Source organism: Nothobranchius furzeri, chromosome 9, assembly GCF_043380555.1.
Source record: "Nothobranchius furzeri strain GRZ-AD chromosome 9, NfurGRZ-RIMD1, whole genome shotgun sequence".
NCBI classification, from domain to species: Eukaryota; Metazoa; Chordata; class Actinopteri; order Cyprinodontiformes; family Nothobranchiidae; genus Nothobranchius; species Nothobranchius furzeri.
This window is the reverse complement of record NC_091749.1, coordinates 2,034,715-2,049,208: the sequence shown is the minus strand read 5'-3', so window position 1 is coordinate 2,049,208 and position 14,494 is coordinate 2,034,715. Positions and strand designations below refer to the sequence as shown.

General features: G+C 42.5%; 1 protein-coding gene across 2 annotated transcripts in view; it reads left to right on the top strand.

Moving 5' to 3' along the window:
• Positions 1-7,169: 7,169 nt before the first annotated feature.
• The window catches only part of stab1 (stabilin 1), a 263,769-nt gene continuing 256,444 nt past the window's right edge, over positions 7,170-14,494 (top strand). For both annotated transcript variants that reach the window (XM_070554590.1, XM_070554589.1), the window contains exons 1-3: positions 7,170-7,423; positions 9,994-10,121; positions 10,459-10,574. In XM_070554590.1, the coding sequence (XP_070410691.1) occupies positions 7,364-7,423; positions 9,994-10,121; positions 10,459-10,574 (304 nt within the window). In that variant the 5' untranslated portion in view covers positions 7,170-7,363. The remainder of the gene's footprint in view (positions 7,424-9,993; positions 10,122-10,458; positions 10,575-14,494) is intronic.

Genomic DNA, 14,494 nt, shown 5'->3' with positions numbered 1-14,494 from the left:
AAATCAGCTTGTTCTGCAGGAACTACCTTGTTGTGTCAGCTTTGCAGGTGCGAAAAAAGGTTTTGACGACGTGTCAAAAGCGTTGGTGGGTTAAAGAGGTTTTTGCTTCAGGTGGCTGGCCTGAAGCTTCTTTAGAACTGAAGAATCACCAGCCTGATCTGGTTTTAATGTTATGATGTTATGATTGTGTAGCCAACCAAAAGTTGACAAGTTTGGATGTTACCAAAAATCTCAGAGACATACGCCTTCTTTGATCCGGAGGCTCTGATCTGGGTAAAAGGTTAATTATGCGTCATGGACTTAACTTCACCTTACCTTGTACTTGTGAGCGCAAATGTTATGACCTTGTCAAGTAAACATGCTAAAACAACCAGTGAGCACACATGAATGAAACATTTCATTGTTTTATAATTGTTATAAGTAGCAATAAACAAACTTTTTTTAATGATTATCTAGCTTGTAAATTTTAGAAGTTCATATTTAATTTTAAAAATCTTCTTTCTTCTGTGAGGCAAGGAGACTTAGATAAAAGGGTGCTCTGTGAGGGACCTTGGAAGGAGAGAATGTCATTGTTATGATTTCATTATCTCTACCTATTTCACAAACGGGGAGACCCCTCACCAGGGGGCGCTACTCTCCCTTGTCATCCAAAGTCTATATGTCTATATGAAAGCTTCATTTGAGCTAAACTGCAGGTAATTAACTATTTGTTGATATTTGAAGATAAATACCTTTATGTGTGTGAGTTTGTCACGTCTTTTGAGTGATTCTCGTCTCGTCTCGTCTTCCTCCGCTTATCCGGGTCCGGGTCGCGGGGGCAGCATCCCAACTAGGGAGCTCCAGGCCGTCCTCTCCCCGGCCTTGTCCACCAGCTCCTCCGGCAGGACCCCAAGGCGTTCCCGGACCAGATTGGAGATGTAACCTCTCCAACGTGTCCTGGGTCGACCCGGGGGCCTTCTGCCGGCAGGACATGCCCGAAACACCTCCCCGGGGAGGCGTCCAGGAGGCATCCTGACCAGATGCCCAAACCACCTCAACTGGCTCCTTTCGATCCGGAGGAGCAGCGGTTCTACTCCGAGTCCCTCCCGAGTGATTCTGCTACATTTATTTGTGTGGTTTTTTCACTGCTGTAGGCTTGTGTTACATGGACAGGAAACGCTGATCCACTTAGCACTGAAGCCATCTCTGATTTAGCACCAGAGCTAATCAGTTTTAACCGAGGTCTGATCAACCGAGGTTAGTCCGCTGGGTATCCGCCGTGATATCGGATGTTTTCCGACGCTAATACCGGATTTTGCCAGGCAGACACCTGAAGCTGAGTCGTCTGACTGACTCAGAGCGCGCATTTAATACGCGTAAGCTTCCCCTGGCTGCAACGCCAGTCTTAGGCCATTACACGGAAGAGGCATAGCAACAAGAATTCTGCTGAATTACATGCTTTACCGACATAAGCGAGAACCTTTCGAAGGTATGCCGTAGTCGAAGAGGTTAATTCCCTTGTGAATATAGCTATTAAGTCCAGTTTACACTTAATTTACAACAAAATTAAGCATTCTGTGGCATCTCCAAGATGGCTGTAGATAGAGATAAGCTTGTAATGGATGTTCTAACTGAAATGAAGGGAGACATTCAGCAGTAGCTCTCCAATATAAACCAGAAACTCCAAAGTCTGGATGACAGAGTCCAGGCTATAGAGAATGATTCCTATTTTGGAAAGGTTTTGACCCTTTCTTCTACTTATCTGCTTCCAGATGAGAGACACTGCAGCCAGATAATGAGTCCTCTGACTCTGATTTTCAGGAAGTAGACCAAATCTCTGCTCCAGATGAACTGATGACTGATTCATCCTCAGGTAACGATGGTCTGACGCACCTGATGTCGTCTACCAAACTGTTCTTGGCACACCTCCTGTCTCACGGGAGAGCCGGTAAGCCTGTGGCGTGCGTGCAAGTGGGCCATACGCTCCGGTGCAATGCCCTTCTGGATACTGGTTCAGATTATACAATCACTCGCCGATCTACATTCAGCCACCTCTGCCTGGGTACAGGGGGAGGTGTACGACCTCCAGAACTGATTCCTTGTGCAGTGACTGTGCGTGTTTTCTCTCCTGACAAGTCTGAGTGGGAGATGATGTTTTGCTCCTAATTGATCAACGTTTGAACCGTGGTCATAAGAACATGAGACGCCATTTGTGTCACATCCACATACCCTTCAGTGAGACTCCCGTACAGATCCGGATGCCAGGTTCACGACCTTCCTCTGGTACTGGAACCGATGAAACAGCGTCGACAGCACGACAAACCAGTCTTTGGATAGTCTCCAGGTAAAAAGCGACAGGTGTTTTACAGCGTCAAAAAGGGACCCTCCTTGGGTCAGCGGGTTCAGCTTTTATTCTGAAGGAGCCGTTGTTTGTTGATAACAGCGACAGGATTTCCCAGCTTGGCAGTTCTAGCGTAAAAAGAGGAGTATGGATGGCCTTGCCATACTCCACATAGCATGCGGTGAACTTCAGGGGATCTTGAGATCTTGTTGAATACTGAACTTGAAAATGGCGTTGGACTGTTTTATTAATCTGGATGTTTATGATTCTGGACGAATCAAAGCTGACAGATTAAATAAACACCACAGAGACTCGCCACGCTTCAGACGGGGCAGATTCTGATTGGATCAGCGACAGCAATGTGTCATGTGATTATTTACCTTAGTGTATCAGCGTGTCTAGTGGCTAGAATAAGTCATTTACTTACTAAAACATAGTAATCATAATACTGTGATTTCACAGATCGGTCACATGGTTATTATTGACTAACAGTTGTTTTGATCAGCTTTTATTGACAATAGAGTTATTTGGCTTTTAATAAAAGAAAAGAAAGCAGTCTTCCTCTTCTGTGTTCATTGCTGGAATGTAAACAGTTTAGAAGTGAATGCATGACCTTGAGGCTGTTTCATGCACTCTGGCACTGCGTCAAAGTGTGGAAAAGATTAAATAACCTTGGGTGAAATAGCTCCTTCTTCATGTTACACTACCCAAACCTTGTGACCATAGATGAGGAATAGAATGTTGTTTAAATGTTACATCGAGATTTTTTTTGTATTGATCGTAAGATCTTATTCATTTAATTTTAGAAGGAAAAACAAACCTTATGGTTTTGTCCTTTTTCTGTATTTCAGTATGTTTCTTTATGTATTTCGCATTAAATTTTTTTATCTTAAATAATTGTTTGTATGGATCAGCAGGGTTCGGTTGATCTATCTGATAACCTTTTATAATGACAACACTGTTATAATGCAAAAATAAAATAAATTCCTTCATTTATCAATTAATTCGTTTGATCATTCAGTCATTTATTCATTGATATATTAATTTATTTTATTGTATGATATGACTTTGAGAAAGGATCATTAAATTAAATGCATTATCATTATTTTATTTTACTTTTTCTGCATACATGAACATTACTCAACTTATATATTTTTTTAGCAAATGACTGTCAAAAGGTTTTGCCCTTTGCTGGCTCTAGCATGGAGCTCTAAACTGGCTCAGTAGGACCTGCCTGGGAACCTCTGGATCCTTGCATTAACATGTGTACATTGAAGATGTGTTTACATATGGCTCAGAAAAATACATTTATGCATATTACCGGATCAAACTGCTGAAAACAAGTGCAGGGGACGAAGTGCACTGAAATGGGAAGTGAGGGGGGAAACGTCCCATGCCTACTATGCATATGTAATGCCCATGACCCTGACAACAAAGACGGAAATCCAGGGTCTGGGATGTGACGTTGGCAAGGGAAATAATGTTTTATTCCCTCCCAGCGGCACCACACTGCTGCAACAGTGAGCTGCGGAGCCACGAAATGATCATTGGCTGACATGAAACGTAAGAAAAATAAATAAAAATTTGAAAAGTGGTCAGATTGAGCCTAAGATGGCAATACTCATGTATACTATCAATTAAAGCAGCACAATGATGCTCAGGGATCACAAAGATATTGCAGGCCTAAGTGGAACATTTGTGGGCATTAGGTGGGAATTATTGTTCAATCAATCAATTCAAAGATACTTTATTAATCCCAGAGGGAAATTAGAGTTTCAGTACACACAATTCAGAGATCAGACATACATGGGCAAGACACATGACAAGAGTTGGTGACTGTGGTCATTCGCAACCCTGAGTCGCGCTACCTTAATAGAAATAAGAGGGTTACATGAGGATTGGTTCAGGTGGAGGAAAAAAGACACTTCAGAGTTACCCTCCACCGGGAGGGCAGCTTTGCTCTGCAAACAATCACCTCAAACATACAGTGGTGTGAAAAACTATTTGCCCCTTCCTGATTTCTTACTCTTTAGCATGTTTGTCACACAAAATGTTTCTGATCATCAAACACATTTAACCGTTAGTCAAAGATAACACAAGTAAACACAAAATGCAGTTTTGAAATGATGGTTTTTATTATTTAGGGAGAAAAATATCCAAACCTACGTTGCCCTGTGTGAAAAAGTAATTGCCCCCTGAACCTAATAACTGGTTGGGCCTCCCTTAGCAGCAATAACTGCAATCAAGCGCTTGCGATAACTTGCTACGAGTCTTTTACAGCGCTCTGGAGGAATTTTGGCCCACTCATCTTTGCAGAATTGTTGTAATTCAGCTTTATTTGAGGGTTTTCTAGCATGAACCGCCTTTTTAAGGTCATGCCATAGCATCTCAATAGGATTCAGGTCAGGACTTTGACTAGGCCACTCCAACGTCTTCATTTTGTTGTTCTTCAGCCATTCAGAGGTGGATTTGCTGGTGTGTTTTGGGTCATTGTCCTGCTACAGCACCCAAGATGGCTTCAGCTTTAGTTGACGAACAGATGGCCAGACATTCTCCTTCAGGATGTTTTGGTAGACCAGGGATTCCCGAAGTGTGGTGCTCGCACCCCCGGGGGTGTGCGAGCTGCCGCTAGGGAGTGCGCGAGGTGAAAAGTGTAATGGCTGCAGAGCTCAGAGAAGTCTGTCATATGTCACCATTATTGTAGAAACTCATTTGTGGGTGGGCCAAAGAAAAAGTAAGTGGGCACAATAAATGTAACTGAAAACAAGTATATTTTTGCGCGCGTGTCCTCCGCATGTGCCCTAGCTTCATAATAACAATGTGCCGAGCTTCAGCGCTCTGGCCTGCGCACGCCGATATGTTCCGTATTTGATCATTTTTAACGGTGATGGAGAAATCTGAAGGTGGTGAGTCATTCTGGCAGATTGTAATTAACACCTGTCTCATGCAGGTGTTCTGACGTTGTAAACCTCACACACAGAACATTGTGGATGTAACAAAATAACAAGAAATGATTCCCATTCAGGCTATTGACAGCATGCTGAAGATCTGAAGCTCAGAGTGCGTCTGTCAGAGGTCAGACGCGTTCCAGCGGAACCACGGCTCACGGGTGCACATGTGAGCACATCTGGGCTGGTCAGAAGTAATTTTACAACGTTGGTTTAAATAGCGCCAATAATGAGACGCGGTGACATGGTCGGGACATAGAAGGGGGTGCGCGGCTAAATACGTTTGGGAACCACTGGTATAAACAAACAACTCTCTAGTTTATCGCTAACCAACAAATTCTTTTACAACCCAGACTTCACAAATTCTCTCAGATACGAAGAATGGTTTTACTGAACATCTAGCTTCCATCTTTGGTATGTTCTTACTGTGTCTAGTTTCTAATTCCATTTTTTTGGTTCTTTTTTAAAACACAGGAAAGGTTTCTCTTTACCTTGCTGACAGTTTTGTTTGCCGACTGCAAAACATCCTCCAAGGATTCAGATAAGAACTTGTTTTGGGGACAGACAGAGATAATTTCCTCTCTATCTTAAAGTTCTGTTGGTCTCCAACCCCTCTGAATCCAATAATGCTGTAAATTAATCTATTCCGCACCGTGCTGTCCCGTCAACTCGCCCCTTGATCGAATCAACCTTCTGTGCCAGAGCCTGAATCTCAGCCAAAGTTCCAAGCTTACGACTCATCTCGACAATTATATGAGTTTGTGCGTTCACAGCGCGGTGTAATCCATCCCTGAGCTCCGGGATTGAGCCAATATTCCTCGACAGCTCGTTAATTTTCCGGTAAGCCAGGTAACCGCTCAGGCCAAACAGCAGGAATCCCGACACCAACACCACGAATATCCAGACGTCTTCAGAATCCTCTACAGACAGTTGAGAGAGGCAGATCAGGTTCCACTGTTTCCAGGAGTCCATGATATACCCAGCTGGCTCTGTTCCAGAGCGGCAACCGGGAGCCCCTTCTCCCGTTCTCATCGTTGAAAAAATCTTGTCAATCGCGTTGAGACCAACTGACCATGTTTAATATTTTCCAGTTTCCAGAAATAATGCAAAAGCTCCGTACGCCCAGAGACAGACAAAGAGCCTTGGGATAAGATAGGGAGGAGAGGAGGAAAAAGGCGTCTGTACTCTCCAAGAGCCAGAAGAAGAAACTGGTACGTCGTAGCTCATCCCCACCAGTGTGTGAATGTGTATCTGAATGGGTGAATAACTGACAGTTTGTGAAGCACCTTGGGGGGGAGGTGTTAGAACACTAAGAAGGTGATATTAAAAAACAGGCCATTTACCTTTTACCATGTCAGCATCTAACTGACTTTACAACCAGATTCTCCATTTCCAAAACAGTCTTTCTCCAGGTCCAAAGTTTGCTTAAAGTTGCCACATTTATCTGAGGTTTTTCTTTATAAATTTCACAGTTTGAGTGGAAAATCACTGACATAGATTTCAGACCATGTTATGTGCATAACCAGTCTTCTAAATGTGGCCCCAGAACATTTGCTGGTACCATTGTAGAGGGAGGGAGGAAGAGATTAACCTCTGCTGGGGTCTCTCTCTCTCTCTCTCTCTCTCTCTCTCTCTCTCTCTCTCTCTCTCTCTCTCTCTCTCTCTCTCTTCTCTCTCTCTCTCTCTCTCTCTCTCTCTCTCTCTCTCTCTCTCTCTCTCTCTCTCTCTCTCTCTCTCAACTGGTCTGAAGTCAGCAGCAGTCGCTGCCAGTGTCTGGACACTGTAATCGGGGAACGTAGCAGCTGAACCTGGTGGATTTGTACCCTCGTTTTTGTAGGATTCTGTGTTTTGCCTACTTGTGGAGCCCAGAAGCAGCGAGTTTCTTTCATTTTCTTCCTGGTGGAACACTTGTCCATTGTTTGCAAGAGTTTTGTTACTCCTGCTCAGAGAATGCTTTAGTCTTTGTTTTTTTCCTGAAATGACGTGCTGCTTGGGAAATTGGTCCAACTGAGGAGTCGCAAAATTTTAATGTTTAAACATTTAATGGACATTTTCTTCCACAAATTTCTTTGAGGAAGACGCTGATATTTTAGCCATGTTTCTGTTATTGCTTCTGTTGTTAAAGATCTGCATGCAAGCTTCAGCCCAGGAACAGGTAACGCACCTCCATCAGTCTCAACCCTCCCTAAAGTGGTTGTTGTGCTTGTTTAATATGATCTCAAACATGTAATCTTATAAACAATTGAATGAATCATGTTTAGGCAGCAAATATAAGAGCCTACTAAACAAAACTAATGGTAAGGCAGGTTGAAACCATAGTTGTGAAGAAAATCAACATACTTCTGACATATCTATGTGCCGGACTGCTAAATAGGCCAGGCGACAGGCTTCCAGGGCCAGGCACAAGATATTAGATGTGAACCTCCCCACTTACATGCGCGCGCGCACACACACACACACACACACACACACACACACACACACACACACACACAAGCATTTCCTCTTTTTTCTTTGCTCATCCTCTTATTTCTCTGCAGCAAAGGACTGACAGGAAGTCTGAGTTTGCTACTCCTTTCCTCTGAAAACCATGATCCCTTATCACGTTCCATTTCTCTCTCTAGCCGTACTCTCCAATAAGACCGAGGGGTCCACCGTGACTGTCTTTCTCTGTCTTACCAAAAGCCTGACTGTCCCTGCATTGCCCCCGCATGGCTTCTGATGATTTTCATGCAAGCTAATTAGCATTACAGTTTTTCTCAATTTTTTTACACACACTTTCTGAAAGCATGCCTCGTATTCTCCGAACTCTACACACAAATCCAAAAAACACACACAATGGGCAAAACCCCTCAATTAACCTGCTAAATGAAACTTCACATTCAAAACATGTTATTTCTCCTCACAATGTGATTTTGTTGTCAAATGACACACAAACCATCATACGAATAGACATTCATAAGAACCAGCAGAACACTTATGTGCTCAGTGTTAAACATTATGATGAATGGAAAAGACTTCTTCTCCATTCATCATAATGACTTAAGCATTTTTGGTTCAGTGTTACACCTACTATACTACAGACAGTAAATACATGCATGTGTTGTAAAATATTTCAGAATATTGTTTTTACACTCTGAACACACAAATACATGGTTAATTTTTTTTATTTTTCCCACAAAACATTGTACACAATGTTTATCCCATTCCCAACCAACACAAAGTTGCACACATACACTACATACAACAGAAGAATTTACTGTATACAGTTACAGTAAAAAAAAAACTATGCTGCATCCTCTCTTCTGTTGCGGTCTGGCCACAGCGCCTCATCCACATCACAAGCAATGTTGTCCCTGGCCAAGCAGCGGGGGAAATATCTTCTAGGCGATTCCAGCCATGAATAGAATCAGGTATTATACCTCCATATGCATTCTCCATAGCTTGGAGAAGAGGTATACACGTTTGTGGCTGTCGGTCATACACCTTCCATCTCCAGGCAGAAAAAAATTCCTCAATGGGGTGGAGGAAAGGGGAATATGGAGGGAGATCAACATCTAAAAAGCGTGGATGGCCATTGAACCAGTTATGAACCACAGCAGTCTGTGGAAACTGACGTTGTCCCAAATGACAACGTACCTGGGCTGTTCTGGGCCATCTACCTGATCTGGTGGAATGAGTGTGTTGTGTAGGGTGTCCAGGAATGTGATCAGATGAGCGGAGTTGTAGGGGTAGGTAGCATGGTGATGGATGATGCCATGGTAGCTAAGCGCTGCACACATTGTGATGTTCCCTTACTCTCACGCCTCTGCCTCTGTTTCCAATGTTGGCATCCATTGGTCCATAACAGAAGAGCTCACCTGTTGTCCTTTTCTGCTAAAGCTCTGATTGCTGATTGTAAAACTGTCATGGGTCTTTGTCCTTGTGATGAGTCAGTGGGCAAATTTGAATAGCAGTGTGTTCCTTGTGAAAACAAGATATTTTCTGCGTGAAAATTGTGCCAACAGCAGAGAATTGTGTGTAGTGTTTTGAAAAAAGTGTGTTTTAGATTTGCAGTTTGAGTTCAAAGCAGGAATTGTGCTTGTAGCTTAGTAGAATTGGTTAAGGGGGTTGGTGAATTGGTTACATGTTTTGGTCATTGTGTCTCAAGTACCAGAAAATGTGTGTAAACACTTGAGAAAAACTGTAATATAACCAGCTAGCTTACTTTAAAAGGCTGATAAATGCTGGTGGAGCTGTTTTTCCTGCTCTACGATGACTTTACCGGTTCCAGCTTTACAATCACCCAAATTTTATAACAATTTGCTATTAAAAAATTACATGTATTTATATAGAAAATCTCTACAACCTTACTTTCCTTCTCTTTATTATTTTTATTTTTTTTGCATAGCAGATTTATGGGAGCTATTTGATGGTTTAACCCCCAATCCAACCATTTTAAACTAAGTGTCAAGCAGGAAGGCATTGACTCCACTTTTTGAGGTCTTTGGTGACCCGACTGGGTATTTGAACCCTGATATCCTAGTCACAGGGCAGCCACTCTACCACTAGGCCACTGAGCAGGTATACTCTGCTAACTCCTAACATGAGCCAATTCCTACGATCAGCCGACTCCTAGCATCAGCTATCACATAGCATCACAAATAAAGATGAAAGATGAGATGAGGCATTTTGTCATTCAGTTTAAAGTTTTAGGTTTGGACTTAGAGCTTTTGTGTCCCTCAGACTGCTGCTTCTGGACGCTGTGATATCCCTCAGAGGGTGGACATCAACACAGACTGTACATCCTGTGCCGCCGTCCTTACAGCCAGCTGTCCTCATGGTTTTACTAAAGTGGGCTCCACCAACTGCAGGTAGGAAAAAATTAAATCACAACTCCGCCTACAATAATCAAGCCACACCCACCTGTGATGCCCACCTGATCACACCCATCGATTCACATTAAATATATACAACCCCACCCCAAACAGGCAAACAAATACACACACACACACACACACACACACACACACACACACACACACACACACACACACACACACACACACACACACACACACACACACCTTTGTGACAATGATTGTAACAGAAACGGCACTTGTGATTGGCAAGAGGAGCTTATTAGAGCTGATTGGGTGTTCTGAGGTCGACTTGGAGATATGTCAGTCCTGTTTCTTGTCTCCTCTGTAGCTACGTGGTGCAAATTGGCAACAGGGAGGTTGAGCTGCAGGGGTGTCAGCATGTCTGTGTGAAGACTGTCCTTCATCATCAATGCTGCGTGGGACACTGGGGTCCTTTGTGTCTCCGTAAGTCCTCCAGGTCTTCTCTGTCACTCAGTTCTGACCAACAGTTCATAAAGTGTTCCATTAACCCTTTTGCTGCTGCCATTGTTCATGTCCGCCTGGTCTTTATCTTTTAATAAAATCTGTCAAATAAAAGTCCTATCTGCACAACACTTTTACCTTATTTTCAGGACAAGCTTAGCTTTCGATATCTATAAAAATGTTGCAGTTATTGTGGTTTAAATTACCCCAAACAGTATTTAATAACTTTTAAAGAAATTTATGAATAGAAAATGTAGATGTACATGAATCAAAAATCTGATATAGCATAAATAAACCCAACATGTATCACAACCTTGATTTTTGTGCAACTTTTAGTGTCTTAGTTTAAGATGATATTGTCTGTCAATGTTAAGGTGTTCAATTCAATTCAAAAATACTTTATTAATCCCAGAGGGAAATTGATTACTGTAGTAGCTCAGAATTATAATAATAATAATCAAGTCATCAAAGAGATATAGTATATTACAATGGCTGTTGGCAGGAAGGATCTCCAGTAGCGGTCAGTGTTGCAGCCAGACTGAAGAAGCCTCTGACTGAAGACACTCTTCCGTTGTCGGACAGTCTTGTGAAGAGAATGCTCAGGGTTGTCCATCATTTTCTTGATTCTCTGGAGAATCCTTCTTTGCATGATCTCCTCCAGTGGTTCCACAGTCGTCCCCAGTTTTTAGCTGCGGTGGTACTCTGCAGAGCAGTTCCTGTCCTGCTGCAGACAAAACCCCTTCTTGCACTCTTTGCACATCCAGGGAGTGTACCTGTTTCATCCCTGAGGAAAAGCTGATAGCCAGGAGTTCTTCTGGGGATAAATTTGGGTGGTGTGGGTCGACAATACCTGGGTTTGACTTTGTTGTCTAGGAGTCCAGAAGATGTGGAGCATCTGCAGCAAGATCCTGTCTCTGACATTGCCTATTGCTGGTAATGGTGGTTGGCTCTTGATCAACAGAATTTCAAAAATAAAAAATATATCTAATTATATAACATGTATTCAAGCAGTAAATATTAGAAAATGAAAAGTGTAAAAAAAAAGTACAGAACTAAAGCTATAAATATATTTGAACTGTAGATAAACTTACTGCAGCTGTGATGGTAAATCATCTTCCTCACCTGGATCCTCAACCACAGATGTACATGGGGGTTTGTTTTCCTGGAAGTAGCAGTAGTAGTATATACGAGTATAGTAACAGTATTAGCAGAAATACTGGACAACAAAAACTGGAACGTGTTTAGTGCAGAGATACTTACTGCATTTGTGATGGAAAAACAATGTGGGCACATCTTGCTCCTCATCAACAAATCTTGAGGGAAATTTCCTCTTTCTAGAAGATTTCCTGATTTCTTTCATTATTTACAAAAACAAATCTAACATATAAAACAATAAAAAGCCTCCGTGAAAAGCGTAGCTGAAAAAAACGAACTACGGATGACAAAACGAGTACAAAAACGTGGAAGTAATGTCAAATATGACTAAATATATCCTAAAATTACTATATACAAACCTAAAGTAAGATATTTACCGAAATTTGTTGTGTTTTTAATGTTCTTATTAGGAGAGGGACAATGTTTAAGTGGTTAGCAGCAGCAGTGTCTGCTGCATCTTTTAAATCAACTGTTCCATCTTTACTGTCTTCAGCATCTCTGAGGAATGTAGCAGAGGGCAATATTTTCATTTGTAGCCCTTCACAAATTGATGATCTAGTTCATAATGTTACTTCTTTACGTGTGGCATTAGATGATGTTGCTCCTTTAAAAAGAAGGTAATTAAGCACAGGAAGTTGGCTCCCTGCAACAGCGTTGTCAGATAGAGACCGACTATAGTGAAATTTACTTTCATGTCTCGAGAACTGAGTTATAAAAAACTCAAAGGTTATCAAAAAGTGGTCCGAGAGGACTGGATTATGTGGAAATATCGTTATTTCCTCACACTCTATGCCATAAGCCACAAGGTCTAATGTATGATGGCAGGAGTGGGGGGAGCTATGTATTCTTTGAGTAAAACCAATTGAGTCTAAGACAGGGATAGCCAAAGTGTGGTGCGCGCACCCCCGGGGGTGCACGAGCTGCCGCTAGGGGGTGCGCGAGGTGAAAAGTGTAATGGCTGCGGAGCTCAGAGGAGTCTGTCATATGTCACCATTAGCGTAGCCAGAAACTCATTTGTGGGCGGGCCTAAGAAAAAGTAAGTGGGCCCAATAAATGTAACTGAAAACAAGTATATTTTTGCGCGCGCACGTGTCCTCCACATGTGCCCTAGCTTCATAATAACAATGCGCCGAGCTTCAGCACTCTGGCCTGCGCACGCCGATATGTTCCGTATTTGATCATTTTTAACGGTGTTGGAGGAATCTGAAGGTGGTGAGTCACTCTGGCAGATTGTAATTAACACCTGTCTCATGCAGGTGTTATGACGTTGTAAACCTCACACACAGAACATTGTGGATGTAACTAAATAACAAGAAATGATTCCCATTCAGGCTATTAACAGCGCGCTGAAGATCTGAAGTTCAAAGTGCGTCTGTCAGAGGTCAGACGTGTTCCGGCTGAACCACGGCTCACGGGTGCACATGTGAGCACATCTGGGCTGGTCAGAAGTAATTTTACAACGTTGGTTTAAATAGCGCCGATAACGAGACGCTGTGACTGGAGCGGCTCATGGAGCTGTGCCGCGCGCGCGCACACACTCACACACACACACACACACACACACACACACACACACACACACGCACACACACACACACACACACATTCAATAAGCACGCACGCTGCATAAACTCCGGCACGGTGCTGTCAGACTGAAGGCAGAAGTGAGCGCTGCCTCCTCTGTGATAAAAACTTTTCAGAGGTTTTATAACATTTTTTATTCCAGGTCAAATTAAGATATTAGCTTCTATTTTGGGATGACGTATTAAAGTCGGGTCCGCTCCAGCCAGTGACTCCGAACCTGACTACAACTCATGGTACTGCAGCATTTGTTGTTCCAGTCCGCGTGGCAGCGGATCGCAGATTCAGCCACACCATAAAACAGCAATAAGTCGGTCTGAGGCAAAAGTGAACATCATGGCTTTTCCATCTTTTCCCCTATAGACATTTGATTACGCACAAGTAGGTGACCAGCTCAGGTTTACACAGAGCAGAAGGAAGGAGAGCGCTCTGTCCGCTCAGGTTAAACGTTCCTACTTTAAAAAAACAGTTAAATTGCATTTTTTATGTGCTACCTGGGCACTCTAAATATTTATTTAAAATTAAATCAAAGGAAATTGTAATGGTATCGAATGTTTATTAATTACCATTTAAAAAATGAAAGTGATGGGGAAAAAGGTTGATCATATTTTTTTAACCCTGTTCAGCGTGACGTCTGATAAAGCCATGCCCTGATGTGGGGCTGGGGGGGTGCGTTAACATGGTCGGGACATAGAAGGGGGTACGCGGCTAAATAAGTTTGGGAACCACTGATATTACTAAAGGCTACATTGAAGCTATCATTTTCAATGTCCACATGAATGTTAAAATCCCCCACTACAATGACCTTATCAGTATTTAGCACCAAATCAGATTAAAAGAAATCAGAGGTCTGATCTACAGAGCAAGGACCTGATGGACGATAAAAAACTACAAACAAGAGTGGTTTTGCAGTTTTGCAATCTGGATTAGGAAAAATAAGAATAAGATGTTCAAAAGAACTGTAACTATTAATCGGTAAGGGATTGATTATTAGGTCTGAATGAAAAATGGTTGCTACTCCTCCTCCTCGCCCTGTACTTGGAGCAATATGGTGATTTAAATAATTTGAAGGAGTCGACTCGTTTAAGCTAACATAGTCCTCTTGCTGCAGCCAGGATTCTGTGAGAGAGAGCAAAGAGATCTGATTATCACAAATCAAGTCATCA